Genomic DNA, 19797 nt, shown 5'->3' with positions numbered 1-19797 from the left:
AACAATCATATCACTGACATAAACAGTATGTCCTAAAATCATGTAAGACGTGCGTTTTTACAGTTTTAAGTTACCTAGCCATGATTTTGCAGACGATGCACTGGTTTATTTCAAGAAACAGCGAGATGAAATCCTAATTAATCAATTACTTTTTTTACTACTGACACAGCGAATTGAAATCCCGCTAGTCACCACTAGAGGGTCTCAAAGGACAGGAATTTGGTTCGCTTCTCACCCCCTGGATAGCCGTGTGGGAACGCAAGTATAAATTAACGGCCCGCAGTGACTCCCGCTCAGAGGAGCAGCTATATAAGATCCCCACGTAGACGTGTTGTTGGTTGTTTTAGAAATGTATATATCGTTCTTGAGCTAGGACGGGATTTTTTCGCCATGTAGAATTAATCAGCTTACACCCGTCTCTCGACCCTTGTAAACTCGCCTGAAAAAGGAATTATATTCTTTTCCACAGTGACCTCATACTGATCTTCTGTCTCCCTTGAGAAAAATATCGATTTAAACCGGCGACATCTGCAGCTCCATCCGAGCTCCCACACTGTGAAACTACCAGGCTTGACGAGCCCAAAGATCTCTCGTTTGAAACATTTGAACTGCACGTTCTTATATTGTGCATCAGAAAAAAAGAGTAATATCTACCTAAATAACAATAACTTCCGTTGATGGTTACAGGTAGGCAAAATAGATCTGGTACACGATATAGCAAAGTACTGTACATTTACCTTTAAGTTGCTTATTCATTACCCTCTACTTTAAAAACCTATTACTGTACATAAGAATAGGTAACCATGGAAGATTATATAAAAATATGGGTCTAACTAGAACACCTGATTACTATGACAATATTTACATAACAGTAGAAAAGAAAATAATATACAATTTAAATTAAAAGGCAAATAACATTCAATTTCTGGTAAGTATTTTTAAAAGAGCATTCTGACTTTGTTGAATTAGAAATACATCTAACTTGTTCTAGATGATTATTAATTGTGGCAAAAATTGTATGTTATGTTTACAAGATAAAAAAAATCATAAGGGACAATTATAATAATGAAAACAATGCATTTATGTAACACTATAAATCTCAAAGCACCCCACAGTGTGCTTGCTAAGTTCTGCTTCAGGGCTGGCAAAACCTGGCTTTCCTACAGTAAATTCCCCCTCAATTCAGCCGGTGAAATAATTTTCCACTTCTCCACCTGCTCTGTTGTGTAGTATAACGGCTGCCATTTGTCACAGGTGTTTCAGGGGAATTCATCCGATACGTAAAGTACTTTGATTTTGGGATACTTCAGGATGACAAGTGCTATAATAAACGCAAGGAATCATGAGAAACTTTATTACATACTGTATGGGAAGGGACGCATTTCATCCACCACTGAAATGCAACACAAACACCCGAGTGATGAGCTGCTGCCATTATGCACGAGCAGCCCCACAGTGAAACAGATCAGGTAGAGAATTTAAAATACTATCCTCCTGAAAAGTTTGTCACTTTTTAAAGAAAATATGCAAGTATACTACTGGGTAGTGATGTGCAAATACAATAGTTTTAAATCCATAAAATCTCAAACATAAAATTACCAGAAATGTGTGGCTTTCAGATAGTTGTTTTCTTCCTTTCCTTCATTTACATTCGTACAGACCTTTGACCAATTATGACAGTTGTAAGATGTAACAGGGATGCTGATTTTAATATAATCAATTTTGTCTTATTGTTAAATTACAGTACATGAGAAAGAAAGATGCACAATTGCTACAAGGAATCCATAATTTCTCTGTACTGAGCATGTTGCTTATGAAACATTAAGTTTTACTGCCATCTGGTGTTTCATGCAAGTATTCAAAACTGGTGTTTTTGCAATAGGATAAACATGTGTGAGTGATGTACAGTAACTGAACAGAAGTTGGTCGTCTAAACAAAGTACAGCATGTTGGAGTGAAATCAGCATCATTATCCTCTGAAAAACCTAAACGCAGAACACTGAGTGTAGAAGCAGTAGGTTATTGTTGTGATAGACACTGTAAAAATTATTACTGTTCCCAAAGAATTGTTTTTAATAGCAGCTTGAAATACATCTACCATTTTCTAGCCACTTCTTTCAATTCAGAGCTGCAGTTCCCAGCAAGCAACTGGAGCAAAGCTGGGTACATCCTAGATGGAATGTCAGTCCATTGAATTAAATATGTTGAAATACATTTTTGTTTGTATTTCATTTATTATTATGAAACATGAGAAGAACATCATACCGCAACACAATGTTTTCAAATGATGGGGACCATTTGACCCACCTAGCATGTGTGGTTTGTAGTACGAAAAAAAGATCATGCTTTGGGTTGTGATAATTTACTGCTATTGCCTTAGTGATGGTGCTGTATCTGTCTTGGATATGCAGCACTCCTGTGGTTCTCTGCTTCTATCCAAAAGCAGTGCCCCTGTTTCATGATGTCACAGATCTGCACAAAAATGGAGGGAAAAAATGGACACTTTGAGATCTGTGTGTACAGTTCCACCTGATAATTTCAGAATGGTGGATACATATATTTGCTCATTTATTTTTGTTAGTTGCTAAATGAGATGTGCCATCAAAATTCTATTGAACAGAACAGATTCACACAGTGTACAGTAATCACCGCTATGATATTTAAAATATGGGTAATGATTACATTTTGCTAAACTGACATTTAGATACAAATAAGAAGTTCAAGTACGTACAGTAGCTGCATCAGCATGCAAGGGATATAGGCTGCAAGAGAATAGATGAAGGTTTATTCCATGCTGAAAGCATGAAATAAACCTTTACCTGTTCCTTCTAGATACATTGATTGCTACTTTAATTTTAAAGAGAGTTATTGCTGAAAAACACTTACAAGGAACAGTATATAATGGTTGTGCCTCTTATTTCAATAATTTATGGTGTGTATCGTCTGCTTGAAGTACATTTAAATCACTTCTGGCTTGCCCAGGCAACAGTTGAATTATGTTTGACACAACTGATCTAGAAGCTGTACCAGTTTTTGTTAACACTGGTAATTCCAAAGTTCTTCCAGTGCTGCACCTATTTGTTTATTTCTTATAGTTCTCATCCTAGAGATCAATTTATGGACCCTTGTGTGCCTGGATGGGTGGTTTTCTGGAGCAGACTTCAGCATTACAAAGCTATTATTGATGCTTTGGACAAAATTCTCATTATTAAAAACCACTGAAGCATTCATGTTCCCCAAGAACAAAACTTTCCAGCCTTATAGATAATATCAGCTTGTACAGTAGTTTTCATTTTGAGGAATAGTCATCTACTGATGCTAAGTCATCATAAGAAAATTTAAAATCTATTCAAAATGTATTTCCAGGGAGTAAAAGAATTTAAGAGATTAATTATATGGTTTAGTGAGAAAAATGTCATTAAGACAAGTTGTCTCTACTTTTTATTAGCTGTCAGAAGTACAATGTAAATTGATACTATTTAATTTGTCTTCTATGTACCAGTGAAAGATGAAGCAATCATGAATTCTTCACTGCAATACAGGGATCTCCAAAAACTTAAAGAATTGGAAAAATGCTGGCTTTTAAAACACAGATCCTTGTGGTGTTCCTTTACATCTTGAATATTGCAACATATAATTTCCCTTTATATTGATTATCCTTTACTGTAAAATGTTAAATGCTTTAAAAAGCAAATAACATATAATTTCCTATATATATATTATACATTAAAAGGCACAATGACTTTGTTGATTTAAAAAGTATATATCAAGTGCATAAATATAGAAGTTGCCATTCCAAACTGACCAGTCTAAATGATATACATATTCTACAAGTTAATGGCATGGAAAGTTAGCTGTAATGATGCAAAAGTAAAGAGAAACAGACCATGGAATGTATTGATTTACCTCCCACTTAGTTACAAAAGGTACAGTATGTTTTGCAGTTTAAATACTTTGCATTCTTTTAGTTTTTTTAGGTGCTGCAGATTTCTTGGATCAATAGAATTGTGGAAAAAGAGTAGTGCAGTGCACTGATAATTTAAATTGATTTAACAATTAACATATAGTCTTAACTGACAGGAAAAGATCTATGAAAAGAAAATAAGCATATAAAATTATAACTAAGGAAAAGTGGGACATGGCTCCACAACACATAGAATGAGTCTACAGATATGGACACATTAGCAAATGTACTGTATGTAGTGTATAGGCCTATACTGTACCTTAGTATTATAAAAATGCTTTGCCACCCTGAATTATTCAAGAAATTTAACTTACTGTATAGCCAAACTTTTATGTAGCTTTCATTAGAGAAACCACCTTGTGGTTCATGTTGCTTGTTCCCTCAATATTCCCTGTAACCAAAATAGTGCAATTCAAAACAACACAAACTGGAAGTGCATTTGCATTCTGCTAATCTTCATATAACAGCAACATGGAAACTTTAAAAAAGCGTGAAATTAAAATATTTGTTAAAGAGAAAATTGCTGAGAGCAAATGATAATGGATAGCGAAGAACTGAACATCTCCCAGAAACTGCCATATAATTTCCTTGGCTTTTTGTCCTCCAATTATTATTTCATTGTGGAAAATGCTCGCTTTCTCAAATGCTTATGTTGACTGTCAGTAATAGACACAGCATTGTTTTCAACAAGGGTTTTGTAATTGAGTCAATATGTCATATTTCAGTGAGGGGTGCAAAGTCCTTCATAGTCTGTTGAAGATTTATCACCAAGGAGACAGGGTGGGGACAATGTGAACAACTCAAACAATAATCAACTAATTACTCAGGTCACACTTCCTTAAAATATACCACAAAAATTATTTCATTCCTACCCTCATTACAATGCTTTTTTCTGTGCTTATACTGCTGGATTCAGAAAATGACATAATTCTGTTATATACAGTGGGTATAGTCACCACCCCCTTTTAAAATGTTCACCTTTTGTTGCCCTAAAGCCCCAAAAAAGACAAATAAAATCAGACTTTTTCCCTTTTTATTTACAAATTGTACCTTGCAACACCCAAGTGAAAAAAGAATGCAAAACTTCTGAAAAAAAGTAGAATAACTGGGTTGGATAAGAGAACACCCCCCTGAGTTAATACTTGGTGGAAGCACTTTTTGCTTGAATTACAGCCTTGAGTCTGTTTGGATACATACCAACTTTGCACACCTAGAGGGAGGAATATTTGCCCATTCCTCCTTACAGAATTGGTCAAGCTCAGACAAACTGCGTGGTGACAGTTGATGGACTCTTCAAGTCATTCCAAGATTTTCGATGGGATTTAGGATGGGGCTCTGACTAGGCATTCACCGTCCTGTCCTTCGGCCACTATACAGTTGCTTTGGCGGTGTGCTTTGGGTCATAATCATGTTGAAAGGTGAACCATCTTCCCGGCCGAGGGCTGCAGGTTTTCTTCAAGAATTTGCCTGTATTTTGCACCTTCCATCTTCCCTTCCATCCTGACAAGTGCCGCAGCCCCAGCTGAAGAGAAACACCCTTACAACAGGATGCTGCCACCACCATGCTTTACTGTAGGAATGGTGTTCTTTGGATGGTAAGATGTGTTGGGTTTCCGCCAGATGTACCATTTTGCCTTCCAGCCAAAAAGTTCGATTTTGGACTCATCTGACCACAGCACCTTTAAGATGCTTTTTAGCAAAACATAAACAAAATTGATGTGGCTTTTAAGGATTGGCGTTTTTCTTCCCACCCTCCCATACAGACCAGATTTTTGGAGCGCTTGTGATATTTTGTCACATGCACACAATGACCAGTTTTTGCCATAGAACAAGCATCAGGCCTTTAATTGCCATTGGCCTCTTGATAGCTTCTCTTTTCAGTCTCCTTCTTGCTCGGTCATCCAGTTTGTAGGGACAGCCTGATCAAGGCAAGGTCTGGGTGCCATACGTCTTCCACTTCTTAATGATGGTCTTGACTGTGCTCCATGGGATACGGAAAGCCTTTGAAATCTTTTTATACCCATCTCCTGACTTGTGCCTTTCAACAACTATCTTGAAGTTCTTTTGAAAGCACCTTTCCGCCCATAGTGGATTCTTTGCTTTAAAAAGCACTTCCAAGCAGTGGAATCCTTTAGAAACAGCTGCTTTTATTCGGAACTTATCAAAATCACCACAGTTGATCACAGGTGGGAGCCAATTAGTTTGTTGTGTGATGTGTAAGGTGATTGGTTATACCTGAGAAAGTTTACAAATGCAATTGTAAGGGGGGTGTTCACTTATCCAAATAAGGTATTTTACTGTTTTAATATTAATTAATTTTCAGAATGTTTTAGAATTTAATGTTCACTTGGCTAATGTGGGTTACTGTGTGTACATACAAATGGAACAAGCCTAATTTAATTTGTTTTTATTCTCAGAATACAACAAAAGGTACTGTACACATTTTGAAAGGGGTGGTGATTTCTATACCCAGTATATTTAATTTCATAGTTCACCAATGGCACATATCACAGCACATTCCTTCTAATTTCAAAACATAAAGTTCAGAAAACGCCATATTGCAGGTGTCAACCTACAGTAGTAGACTTTTTCAAAATAAAAAAAATAAATCCTAAAACAGAGGACATACAAGTGGAAACTGCATACTGTTAAGTACAAGCCGATACCCTGGCTTCTTTCAAGAAATGGTTGGATCATTTAGCAACTAACTACTAATATAAATGGGTTAGATGGACTGATAGTCCTCTTCTTATTTGTTTCCTTTCTTATGCTAATGTAAATGTGTGCAACAGTAACTGGATTGAATAACAAATATGTAATACACAAACTGTACTGTAGGAAGTGTCTTTTTAAATCATTTTGTGAGTGAATAGAGAAAACTAGCATACAGATAGTACAGATTCAGGGAAATAAATGTGTCTGGAGACACATTTTAGGTAACTAGAGAACCTAATAAAATAGATTATATTAAGAGGTCTCTATGATTACCACTGCCCCCCCTAATTTAGAGTATATCAGTTATCTAAATTCTACAACATTTAGTAAATTGGTCAAGTTCACAGATGATACTATAATAGGAGGATTAGCCAACACTATAGAATAGGCAAAGGAAAGTCAAAATGATTTTGAAAAAACTCAAGATTCGATTGATCTTGATCCTATTACAAAATAGATAAGATAACATAAGATCACTTTATTAGCCATATACAATTTCTTGCATTAGGAATTCATCTCTGTGAGACACAGGCAGGGAGAGAAGCTTGGGGTCAGAGCACAGGGTCAGTGATTGTACTGCACCCCTGGAGCAGTCGGGTTAAGGGTCTTGCTCAGGGGCCCAACAGAGTAGGATTCCTCTGCCAGCTGTAGGATTTGAACCGGCAACCTTCCAGCCACATGCACAGATCCTTAGCCACAGTGCTACCGCTCCGCTGCTACTGCTGCTCCAGATGCAGCACAGAAATTAGTTACAAGATGCATTTCCAGGCTTAAAAGAATGACCTGCTCTGAGAATTTAGTCTTTTTAGTCTTGAACAGAGAAGATTCAATGAGACCTGATTTAAGTGTTCAAAACCTCAAACTATTGACTATGTCAGCCTAATGGACTTCTTCAGATTCAATCTTGAAGCATACTGTAAATCAGAACCTATGACAAAGTGCATATAAACCAGAGAACTGAAGGCACATTTTAACTTTTTATTCCTCCCTTTGCAGAGAAACAAAGCTGTGGGTTGTGGGCGTCTGTCGTCATTTAATTTTGTAATGGTTCTTATAGAATCACACTGTTCATCAACAGAAATCTGTTCCTACCGGTATGTACAACCATAATATCTCACGGCATTCAGTTAATTTAAAATGACACAGTATGGTTCTGAGAGAGAAAATCATTTGTATCTCATAATTTCCAAACTTCAGACGCCAAGTATGGTATCTAAGGGTAGCCTGGAAGTTATAAACACATCTCTGATAAATCATGATATATTTAAGAATACTTTTAGAAAAAGCACAAAAGTGTCATGATTGTAATCCCTTTTCTTAAGGGCGCTCCGTCTCTTTCCCATATCCCGCGGCAGGCAGAGGAATCCTACTCTGTTGGGCACCTAAGCAAGGCCCTTAACCCCAACTGCTCCGGGTGTGCTGTACAATGGCTGACCCTGCGCTGTGACCCCAAGCTTCTCTCCTTGTCTGTGTGTCTGTGTCTCATGAAGAACAAGCTGGAATATGCGAAAAGACAAATTCCTAATGCAAGAAATTGTATATGGCTAATAAAAAGTCCCACAATGGGCATACTGCAAATGGGACAATGATAATTTTTTCATTTTGAATGCGACACAATCCTTGCCATTAAAGCAAAAAAGATTTTACTGAAAGAAAACATTCATACAAAGTTTCTAAGACTTAATTTTGCCGTCTTTTATATTCATACCTGATGGCAAAAGTGTGATCTTTACTTTTTCTCAAATGTAAACTGCTGCTGCCACCTGGTGTGAATTTGTTAAGAACAGCTGATTCATAATTATACAACACTTTAGTCGAAGGCAGAAGGCTGTTAAACACTGTTGTTGATGAGTTTTTCTTGTTAATACAGGTATGTGTGTTTGAAACGAGACCCTGCATGCAATTTTAATTAAACCCTTTTTTGCTAAATAAAGCTGAATGAAAAATAGAGCAAGAAAGGTAGTACAGTATAGACTGTGATTGGCTTAGATTAAGAAAAAGGAACTAGTGAAAATGAAGCATTAAAATATGAGCAATGATACTCCATAAGCAAATTTCTAAATAGGAAATGCTAACAGATGGAAATCGTGGACATATTTAGGTTTTGAAATGTGACGTTTTCAAATTATAGCACTTAATATAGTCTGCTATATAATCTCCCCTTACATTGATTACCTATTACCTTACATTGATTATATATGTTTTTTGCTGTTTTCAGTATACTACTCAAATCAGGTTTATCATGACATGTAAATATAATCATGACTTTTAAATTAATTATACAGAATTACAGACAATGTAAGCCTCTTCAATCTTAATTAACTGAGAGTTCACCAAATGGAGGCCCATGGACTTTACGGTTTAATGCCCTTTTTTCCAATTTAACTTGGTGGAAAGAGAGATTTTCTGTAATTACAGCTATGTGAAATAATCATCAGTGCTTTCTTTAAGAACCAGTTCTAACAAAAATTTGCACTCAGACCGGAGCACATCTGATTGTCACATAAACGGAGAGTTCAATCTATTATAATCCATAATTTATAGTTTCAGAAATACAGGTATAAGTGTAAGCCTGCAACAGACTGAAAATGTTAACTACACATAGTGCACAAACTGAGTGACTGTCAGGCATACAGGTGCATAACAGTCAGGAAAAAGTGTCAAAGAAAGCTTTAAAACTCATTTTTAACTTTTCCAATCTTACAGAAGCTTGTTCATGTTTTTTACTTGCGAATACAATATACTGTATGTTTGGCTTAAGAGACAGTATTGTGACATCAAAGCATTTCTTTCCTTCTGCTCTTTGTATGGCTAGAACTCTCATGAGTACAAGTCTGTGAGTATTTTATTGTATTATTGTATTTTCTTGATTTCACTCATGGTAAAGCACAGAAAATCTACTCTACTTTCTAAGGTCAGACTGTAGTAATCAATCAATTTTGTTTGATCTTGTTACAAATTAAATTGCATTTGTTTAAAACAACACAAAACAAAACATATTAGTTGATTATTTTTCTGCCAGTGATCGATACACCAAATAAAGAACGTTATTATTTTTTATTTATTCAAATTGGTGACAAGCTGTCTTATGCAAACCAAAATACATACGTTTTCACGCTTTACATAATTCATGAATTTCATGAATTACACCTCGATGTGGAAAGAGAAATAAAGTGGAACCTTCTGCAAATTTTATATTTTCAGTATTTTATTTTATATTCTGCAATTCTTTTACATAACGTATCATCTTGTTCAACTTTATTATGATTTAAGGTATTCTCATAGACGTACAGTATGTGAACACTGAAGTATTCAGTTAGCTGAAATACAGAGTCTTTATTAAATGTTTACTATTACTGTATTTAAATTGCAACACAATTTTTTAAAGGATTATTTTACTATGTTCTATTAATCAATATGCCCGGTAAATAAATTGTTTAACATGTGTCTGTCCCAAATGCACAAAAATGAAATGCACAAATCATAAGATTTAGCAGATTTATAATAAAGATTTTTGTCCAAACCTTTATTACCCGGATCACAACAAATCATGAAATCAACAAATTACTTCCTAAAGTGGTTACAGCTTTTGCTCCACGGGCTTCATTGGATTTATGCTTTATTACAGATAGACAACGTACATTAATGAAAGTTTAGTTTACCTGTCCATTTTCTAACCACTTCATCCAATCCAGAGTTGCAGGGGGACCGGAACCTATCCCAGCAAGCAACAGGCACAAAGCATGATACATCCTGGACAGTACTCCAGTCCATCGCAGGACACATTCAAACACAAACACAGGCACTTCTCCCAGAAACCTATCAGCATGTTTTTGGACTGTGGGAAACAACAGGAGTACCTGCAGGACATCCATGCACACATGGATAGAACACACACTCCACACAGATAGCACAGACAGCAGATAACCACTGCACCACTGGGCTGCCGTAAGTTTAGTTAGTTTGTAATTTTGTGCCACTAGAAGGTAAGGGTTCTTTGCTCTTTCCATTTCTCTTCAACATTTCCTGCATTCTGTCACATTATAAAATAAAAATATATACCTAATATATTCAACTTGATATTCAAGAACCTAAGACAGATTACAAATGTGGCCCACCTGCCTTTTTGATAGTTAGAAGCTAATTGTGTTCACTGGTTTGTGTTTCACTGTTCATTTTGAAGAAGTTCACTGGGTTGACTATGTCCATTTATTTGAGGATTTTGAATATTTGAATGATGTCCCCTCATAGTCCTGCAGGACATCTTAAGGCACTCCTTAGTTCTTGAATTGTACAGTAGGTTCCCTTGTAAGATTTCTTATGGAATCCTTTGGAGCATTTGCATTAATTCATAAGGATTTATTTTATTTACATGAGATTCTAAATTTTCATGCAGATACCTTCATTTTCTGTAACTTTACGCCTGGAGCAGGAAATTACCAATAATGTTAGCCTACAGTATGTCTACTTTAAGGTGAACATTGATATGTAACCTACAAGAGGAAGTACTAAAAAGCACTTCCAAACACAACAAAACAATAATGGGATCCTCAAAACCTCAAAGTACTTAGAAACCATCTGAATCAGTGATTTGTATGAAAGCTTCTGTAAAATAGTGACACGGATATAGGTCCGATATTTCCTGCTCTGTGTACGTTGTCTTTTTAACTGGTATTGCAGACGTATTGCCCACCCTAAGCTGCTACTGGGTTTCGCTGTCAGTTTCCTTGTTTACCCTGCACATCCTGTGTTTGACTCACAAATGCCACGGGGTGTATGCAATGGCTTTTATACAGAAGAAAGAACGATCCAAAGAAAGGTTTGTGATTTTATCATGAAAGTGAGCTGGAAAACATTTAACCCGCTGCACCTGACAGAATATATGAAGTGGCTGAATAAATAACATTGTAGAAATACATCGTTCTCCTCGCATGTTTTGATGTACAGACCGGCAGCGTCTTGTCAGAGCTTCCTGTTCAGAGCGCTTTTACTTCAGACGTATATTAACCGAGCCTCCTGGATTTGTGAGCTTGAACTAGGCCACTGATACTATTTCGCGTTTGCTCTATGTGTGTCTTATTTTCAGAAAATGTTCGGCTTTTTTACACTACACATTGATTTCATTCCGGCAAGCTTCCAAGAAACGCGTTAAGTCCGGTCACAGATGCTTACAGTACTTAAACAATAGTTTCTCGGTCTTGAGGTCACTGAGCAAGTATAGCATGACTGAGATGAGATGAGGTATCAGTCCAGCTTTTGATTTAATTATAATTTTGCACAGACTCTAAAATGTTTAGTTTGATCTCAGATTATTTTAAATTGCGTATAGGTTTTTAATGGTTGATTCGGTGTTTTATTAAGAAATCAGAGGCTAGTTAAACAGTTTTCTTACAGTTATAACTGTATAATTCTATTTTCTTTCCCATTTTTATGAAATTGTTATTTTTTCTCGTCTGTATACTTACAAGAAATCGATTTCCAGCTTCTCAATTAATTGGTATGCTGTTTTGTGTAGTTTTGTGTACGTATAAGGTGATTGTTTTTGCACCATGTCATCTCGAATGATGGGAACACGTTTTTCATGTTTTTAATTTGACTTTTGTTTTCAAATTTTGTGACAGATGTTACAGCACCTGCAATTTCCTTGGTGTAGTCTTAAACGCTTTTCAGCTTTGCTTTCCTTTCTTATTCAAACACTATAGTCAAATATGTAATTCCTAAATTCATGTACTGTAACATGACACTGAATCTAAAATGTGTCTGTTGCATCTTAAGATTCTGTGTTTGCACCGCAATACACAAACTATGGTAATTTTTAAAATGTTCTTACACTTAAAAGTCTACAGAAATCTAGACATTAAAATGTGCTAAGCTGTAGAAAGGACAGTTGTAAACAATGACATTATGATGGCAGATATTGAATTTTATTTAATCAGTATTTGTGTGTGTGTTACTTGTCTTAAAAAACAGTGACTCATTTTTAAGAGTTTAAAGGTTAATAAGTTTTGTTTAACATTTCGAAATAATGCTGTAGCCATGGAATAAATGACAACCTAATAGTAGCCTAAGTACTCTTGATTTCAATATTTTGTAGTTGTACTTTACATAAGGTACGGATTTCTAGTTAGGTGTATATTGAATGTATGTGAATTTGTCAGGCGTTCGTTACAAATACAGATTTGTTTTCTTTTATTGTTCCACAAGAATTAACCTTAAATCCTTAAGTATTTTTTGCAGCTGATCCATGATGTAATGTGATCTCAGTTACTAAGCTCTCTGCATCAGCTGCAAAACTCTGATTGTCTAAGCATGTCTATTTATGGAGCTGTGTGTTTAACTGAAAATGTTGATGACTTCTATGACCCTTCGAACTTTTGATCTGCTGTTTGCCCAGCATATCAGTCAGATATCTTTCCTCTGCCTTAGGAATTTTGCTCATTTTAGTCCTGTTGTGTCGATGCCTGATGCGGAAGTCCACGATTTTGTTTCACTCAGATCCAGCTGCTACAATGGCATACTTGCCACACTGTGGAAAAAAATCTTTACAAATACTTTATTTTAACTTTCCCCCTTATATTAGGAGGGGATCATTACCTCTAATGTTTCTGACGCCTTCATAAATTGCATCCTTAGCTGCACTCTCTGATTCTGGTCTCTTGTTTTTCCCATTTACAGGACTATACACTGCAGGTGATAATGCCTTTGCCTGCTGTGCACCTACTGTACCTAGACTTTGGCATACTTTCTCTGTGAGATCAGTAATTAAAATAAGTTTCTGTTTTTAATTCATGCCTTTAATCGCTCTTAATTAATTAATTAATTAATTTGGCATTTGTGTAGATTATATGATTTCAGAATATTGGTGCCATTTGCTTGAGTCTTTCTATTAAACTGTTTTCTCTTTTTAGTATACTGTGATCATTTATAATGAAAAGTGCTTTGTAAAATAATGTTCATTACTGTATTGATGTATAAATTGGGATGGAATAGGCTTAAATCGATGTATTGTAAATACTGATGGAAAAAAGAAACGCAATATTTTCTGGAATGAGAATACTTTGGTTTACCTTATGTACTTTAACAAAAACGTTTCAATTTGTTTTAAGCTTAAGTCACTAAGAAGGCCTAAGAAAGTCACTTAGGCCTAAGAAAAAGGCCAAACTTAGTCAGTTTTCTGTGCATTCCATATTTGGCTCAAATTGCCAGACAATTTGCCAGACATCATGTGTAAACCGCTCCACTGTGTCCCAACTGCAGTGAAGGTTTCAGCAGACCGGCAGGACAGATGACAGTCCAAGATCTGGTCGCCCTTGAGTGACCAGACCAGAGCAGGGCCGACACATCAGACTGGCCCATCTGAGAGATCGTTTCAGATCTGCCACCTGTACTGCTGCTGAAACTGCCGGTAGACACAATGCCCACATCAGTGACAGGACAGTGAGGCTCCATGCTGCTGGCCTTAGAGCATGGCGACCTGTCAGAGGCCCTCTGCTCACACCTCCTAGACGTCATACCCGACTGGCTTGGGCCAGACAGAGGCTGCGATGGACTTGTCAGCAGTGGCATCAGGTCCTTCTCACGGGCGAGTCACTCTTCAGCCTGTTCCACGCAGACGGGAGGGCCAGAGTGTGGAGGAGGAGGTGTTGAGTTTCTTTTTTCCATCAGTAAATATATATAACAGTTTACAACTGATTGTGTGTTTAATTCTTAGTTAATAAATGTACTGTACTTCTTCCACATTTGTCCAATTTCCTCTTGGGCAGCTAAGGGCAAGGGAGGGGTGCCAATTGTGTTTTGTGTTCATATTCGTCTGCTGTGAAAAAGTAAAATTAATCGTTGATCGTTACTGTGGGACCCTGTGTAAGTGGATATGCACTCTGTGTGTATCATTCCAGTTTCAGTAAAGGAATCTTTCTTCACTTCAAACTAGAAGAAAATGTCTGAGTGCAACACAATTTAATGGAGCATGCCATATGCAGAGGCATATTGCCAGTCACACTGATAGGGTTTGCGGGACATTCTCAGCAAAATACAGCCAAGGAAGGAAACAATTATCAAAAGCTGTTCATTTATATGAGAAGAAAATCGTATAAAGAATTTTCAGAACAATCTTCATACTAGAACATCTTCCCTGTTTCCAGTCAAAGTGACACTGATTGCGAGTGGTCACCCAACTCCCTTAGTGTATGAAAAAATAAATTGCAATCTGGCAGTGTGGTGACTAAGGTTTATGACAATATTTAAATTATCATTTGTATGCACATTTGAAGGTCAATGTCCCAAAATTCCAAATTTCCCTAGGTTAAGATATTATTATGCTGTAGCCCAGTGTTATCCAAGTTTAGCTACAGCTCACATCCTGATTGCACTACTCAAGGCCTTACTCAAAAAAACAAAAATGCATTGGGTGTCTGAGGTGTTTCTTTAGCTGCCAAAGAGGCAGGTAAACATGTGGTCAATGGGGTTTCTGGTGTTTTACTCTGGTTAATGAACTAAATGGCAAGTAATTAGAGCATTCAGCAACAATAGGGCACAGCATGAATACAGATATGGGAAAGAAGAGGAGAAGATACAGAGAGAAGTAACTTCACTGTCACCCTCCTCTACTTTAAAATGTGCCAGACGAGAAGACCTTTTTTAATAGGTATTGGAGGCCAGATTCTGGCTATGTAATTTGAACATTGTTATCGAGAGATTGCTGCTTGTTCTGGTTTCCTGTATTATGGAATCCTCACTCTGAAAAAATATTCTCTCTTGGTTTGGTTTGCATTTTTAGAATAGAGAGATTACTTCTCATTCTCTTTTGGCTTCATTGAAGGAAGGGAGACTTAGTTCTGTTTTTGAATGCTCATTTGTTTTCTTATGCCCGTTTATGTAAATACTGTTTTCAGATTACAAGGGTAGAATTCTAGAATCTTATGTCTGTAGGCCGTTGTGCTTACATTGTGTTGTTAATTATAAATAATATAGACTGTTTGAGTCCACCTCACTGGAACTGTGCTAGAGAATTCAAAGACCTCACCAGACATTTCTCATGTGCCTCACATTTACCTACTGTAACTCTGTTTCTTAAACTTGCAGTACAGCAGTATTTTAAGCGCAAGAAAAAGAGCATCTTAGACTTCAGTAATAATCTAATCTTTAAAATCCTTATTAGATTTTATCATCGGCTTTATTATGGACTTTGTTTGTGAAGAATCCAGAACCTCTGATAAACACAGATCATCTGCAGTCGGTGGTGGAAATAAACTAGTTTTTCAAGAAATATTTGATTTAAACTGTTTTTGCTTTTCTTCTCAGGTTTTCCCTGTTACTACTTGATCTGGAGGAATATTATTTTGAACAGCACTCAGCGCACCATGTGACTAGCAATATTACAGCCCAGAAAAGGTAATTGAAATGAACAGTGTATTCTATGCCAAAAGCTTTCTCTTCTGTATTATATTATGAATGGACCTGTAACTCTAGAGCATTTCACATGGTAATAAGCATGCTGGCCTTGTTATGTTTAAATGAGCAATGCTGTGGTAAAAGTGAGGGGATCACATACTTGACAGATGGTCAGTGGTTTGAAACCTTACATTTTTCTTTCTTGTAGAGCTCTATTACAAAGAAACATGGTTACAATTTATTGTCACTGGTAGTACACAGTATACACAAATATCCCCGTAAGGTTAAGCACAGTAAGCTGGAATTCTCTCTTTGATGTGCATTCCCAACAATAATATTAATTTACTTAAGTATTATTAATACACTATACGATCAACTTCACATGCTAAATGGATGAAGCCTTTCATGAAGTTATTGAAAAAAAATGCTTTCAAAAATCATTCATACAAGTTCTTTTCCATTTTTTCTTTCTTTAAAGTTAAATTTATTGTCCAATATATTTGTTTCCAGGCCAATTAGAGGATCTCTCAAAATCTGTTCAAAATCCCTAATCTTTGAGCCAGAACCGGTAGCTGAACCTATTTTAAAGGTACAGTATGCTTAACATTTCCTCCAAATGGTGTGTGTAAAAGATATCCACTTAGTTTTTAAAATCTTTTTTTTTGTTTGTTAGATACCTCTTAGAGACTGTAGCAAAATTGAAGCAATCGAAGAGAGTGCTCAAAATCCTTTCAATGAGTAAGTATCTTGTGAATGCTTTTAGTTCAGCTGCACTTTGTCATCATTTCGAAACATCAATCGATATTTTTTTGTTTTTCAGAATTAATTTCAGCGGATTACTTGTTGTGTGCCGACAGGTAAGATAACATCTGCAAGTCTGAAAATGTATGTGCATTTTATAGTTTTTCTTAAAATGAGTTTCTGAAATAATGTGGACAATTTAATTGGTTTATGCCTTGAGCTTTTTTATTGGGTGTAATACACAAGTGTTATATCTCATATTATATATTATAAACTATAATACATGTTATAATCTGTATACTAACTGCATGAGGCACTTAAAGCCGGAGCATGCTGCAGAAAACTTTCCACTTAAAAATAAAGACTGGTTTTGGAAATATACACTTGCTTTTAGAACTGTTGTATATCTATAAAATATAAGTAGTGTTTCCATTTGTGGCACAGTCGCAAAATAACCCTTTTTGTCACATCAGTAAACAGATCTCCTCTATTTCATGATTCTGGAAATACTGTTCAATGGTCTCAGTGTATATACAGTAGATAATATTTTTTCTGTCCCTACCAGAAGAACAGCTTTTTTCTTGGAATAGAAGAAACACATCTTAAAAATATACTTTGACTTTTGTGTGGTTACTTTTTAATGATAGGAAGCTGTACCCTTTTATGATGTTACACCACAAAATGTTTCTTGGCGGGATGCACACCACTGTTTTGAACTGCATGCAATGGGACTAATTTGAACAATGTTCTTTCAAGATGCTGATTGTGAGCTAAAGCATGTTTTCTTATTTTAGGTTTACTTCATTAAAGAAGACAATATTGTAGCTCCTTATAAGATTGAAAGAGTAAGTGTGATCTTTTCTAGTACTACTGCTGAGTGTTAGAAACAATCTCTTTAAGAAAACTTGTTACCACAGACCAGTACTGTACTTATTTGGACACAGTTTTTTGGAAACATAAATTTATGCTAGACACAAATACAGTTTGAAACAGTGTATATAGTTAATTGTAGGAATATAGCTTTTTATTCTTTTGATTCTTTTGACTTGATTAATAGGTTCCTTACAACAGTTAATTCTAGTACAGTTGATTCCCTTTTTATCTTCCTTTAACTTCTCTTATTTGTCCTTTTGAACAGTTTTACACAAGTGTGCAAATTGTCCTGTTAAATACAGCCCCATTCACAGTGCCACCCCATCTTATTTAAGTCTGTCTCAGTGCCCATTAATGTGGTGTATTAAGTGTTCAGAGCTTTGAATTCAGCCACAAGAATTTGTGAGTGAGTCTCTACAAACTTTGCACACCAATTTGGTGCACTTTTTACCCATTCTTATTGGGAGATTTGCTGAAGCTCTATCGAGTTTTTTTGGGGATCACCTATGGACAGGAGTTGTGAAGTCCTTCCACCGATTCAGTGGAGCTCAATTCAGGGTTGTCTTAAAACCAATCAAAAACTTAGATGTTCTTACATGTAGGACATTCAAAAATTCAAAGGTGAATTTTTTGTTCCAGTTTTAGGTCTGAAGCCTGTTTTGTTCTAAGATTTGTCAGCACTTTGCTTCATCTAGGTTTCTATTGGTCTTGATAAGCTTCCCAGTCTGCGCTGATGACAAATAGAACTATAACAACGCTGCCTCCACCATGTTTGGCAATAGGGATTGTGCTGACTTTGTGGTGCAGTACTTTGGGTTTGTAGTAGATGTAACGCATTTAAACAAAAAAGCTTTTAATTTTGTCTTGTCTGACCACAACCCCTCCTGCCACATTTTTTGCATTATGACCTAGGCCTTTTTTTGCAAACTTCATGTTAGATCTAATTTTTTTTTCAGTTCCAAACGAGTGTACTTTGTAGAAAGATAGGAATATTGTTCATCCTTTCATATTTTCTCCCAACTCAGTCACTGAACTCTGTAGCTCTTTGAAAGTTGTTATTGGCCTCATAGTGACATCTCTAACCAGTTTCCTCCTTGCCTGGCTGTTGGTTTCAAGGGATAGACTAATCTAGGCAGTGCTTGGGTTTTATTCATTTCTCAGTGATTGACTTCACTGTGCTCAAAGAGATATTAAAGGTCTTTGAAATGTTTTTTTTTTACCCTTGTCCTGCTACCTTTATACAGCTTTATCCCTCAGTTGTTTTGAAATCACCTTCATGGTTGAAGTTTGGCTTCCAATGCAGTGCTTGACTGAGGAGCCTTAGATACACACATTTATTCTGAAATTATATGAACTGCTTTTATTGCTTACAGATAGAGGTCACTCAGCTTTGTGCACAAAAATGAATGCTTGCACAGCAAAAGGTCTGAATACTCATGCTGTCGTGCCCATTTCTCTTTCATATGAATTATTATTCTTCATTATTCCTAATTATCAATTTAGCACAACTTAATTTTTAAACTTAGTGTCACTTTCAAAGGGAAACATTTTTTGACCCAGAATTTTCATAACAATCTTATGTCACTCTAAATTCTTATAGTTTTGTATTTATGCAGATATAAATGAGGAAAACAGTTAGAGGTACAAAGAACATTTTCTTGCATGTTTAATTGCACATTTGTAGCCACATTTGTGCAGATTAGCTTACTGTGTTGTTTGATAACAGGGAACTATGTTGTTAATTTTTTCTCATATTGTTCTCTGTGGTAACCCAGAGGTAATTCACCTCATGTTATAATGTTAATGTTTAGAACTCTACTATGCAAATCAATGCTCCAGTTACAAATATATCTTTTTATGTGAACTTAGGGAGAAAGAGCCTTCATATTTCAACTTGAAGTTTCAAGCAAAACAGAAGATGTGGCGCAAACGTTGCTTCAGGTATGTATTTCTTGTAGTAGTTTCCATTTAGAGTAGTTATAACAATGAGGAAAAGTCATGTTGGAATCACAAGTCCGTAAAGTCGTGTTGAGAATTTCTTTAACTTCTGCTACAACTACTGCTTATATGTAGTACTACTAAAAAAAGAGGTAGGATGAAAAACAATAGGTTGT

At 36.0% G+C, this 19797-nt stretch overlaps 1 protein-coding gene and 1 long non-coding RNA gene across 3 annotated transcripts in view; one reads left to right on the top strand and one right to left on the bottom strand.

Annotated features, from left to right (window-relative positions):
- Window positions 1-2270: 2270 nt before the first annotated feature.
- On the bottom strand, window positions 2271-10540 carry LOC107078130 (uncharacterized). Its single transcript, XR_001479117.2, has 3 exons — window positions 10342-10540; window positions 4279-4355; window positions 2271-2472 (listed from the first exon to the last, which is right to left on the bottom strand). It is a non-coding gene; the product is annotated as an uncharacterized lncRNA (long non-coding RNA).
- Window positions 10541-11391: 851 nt separating this feature from the next.
- Window positions 11392-19797, top strand: part of nsmaf (neutral sphingomyelinase (N-SMase) activation associated factor) — a 40733-nt gene continuing 32327 nt past the window's right edge. Inside the window, exons 1-7 of one of the 2 annotated variants that reach the window (XM_015353686.2) lie at window positions 11392-11498; window positions 15980-16069; window positions 16580-16658; window positions 16743-16807; window positions 16890-16926; window positions 17605-17655; window positions 19553-19624. In XM_015353686.2, the coding sequence (XP_015209172.2) occupies window positions 11461-11498; window positions 15980-16069; window positions 16580-16658; window positions 16743-16807; window positions 16890-16926; window positions 17605-17655; window positions 19553-19624 (432 nt within the window). In that variant the 5' untranslated portion in view covers window positions 11392-11460. The remainder of the gene's footprint in view (window positions 11499-15979; window positions 16070-16579; window positions 16659-16742; window positions 16808-16889; window positions 16927-17604; window positions 17656-19552; window positions 19625-19797) is intronic. The other variant, XM_015353687.2, reaches the window with a different exon arrangement.

Source organism: Lepisosteus oculatus, chromosome 6 (assembly GCF_040954835.1).
Source record: "Lepisosteus oculatus isolate fLepOcu1 chromosome 6, fLepOcu1.hap2, whole genome shotgun sequence".
Lineage (NCBI taxonomy): Eukaryota > Metazoa > Chordata > Actinopteri > Semionotiformes > Lepisosteidae > Lepisosteus > Lepisosteus oculatus.
The sequence above is the reverse complement of the archived record's forward strand: the minus strand, read 5'-3'. Positions and strand labels throughout refer to the sequence as shown.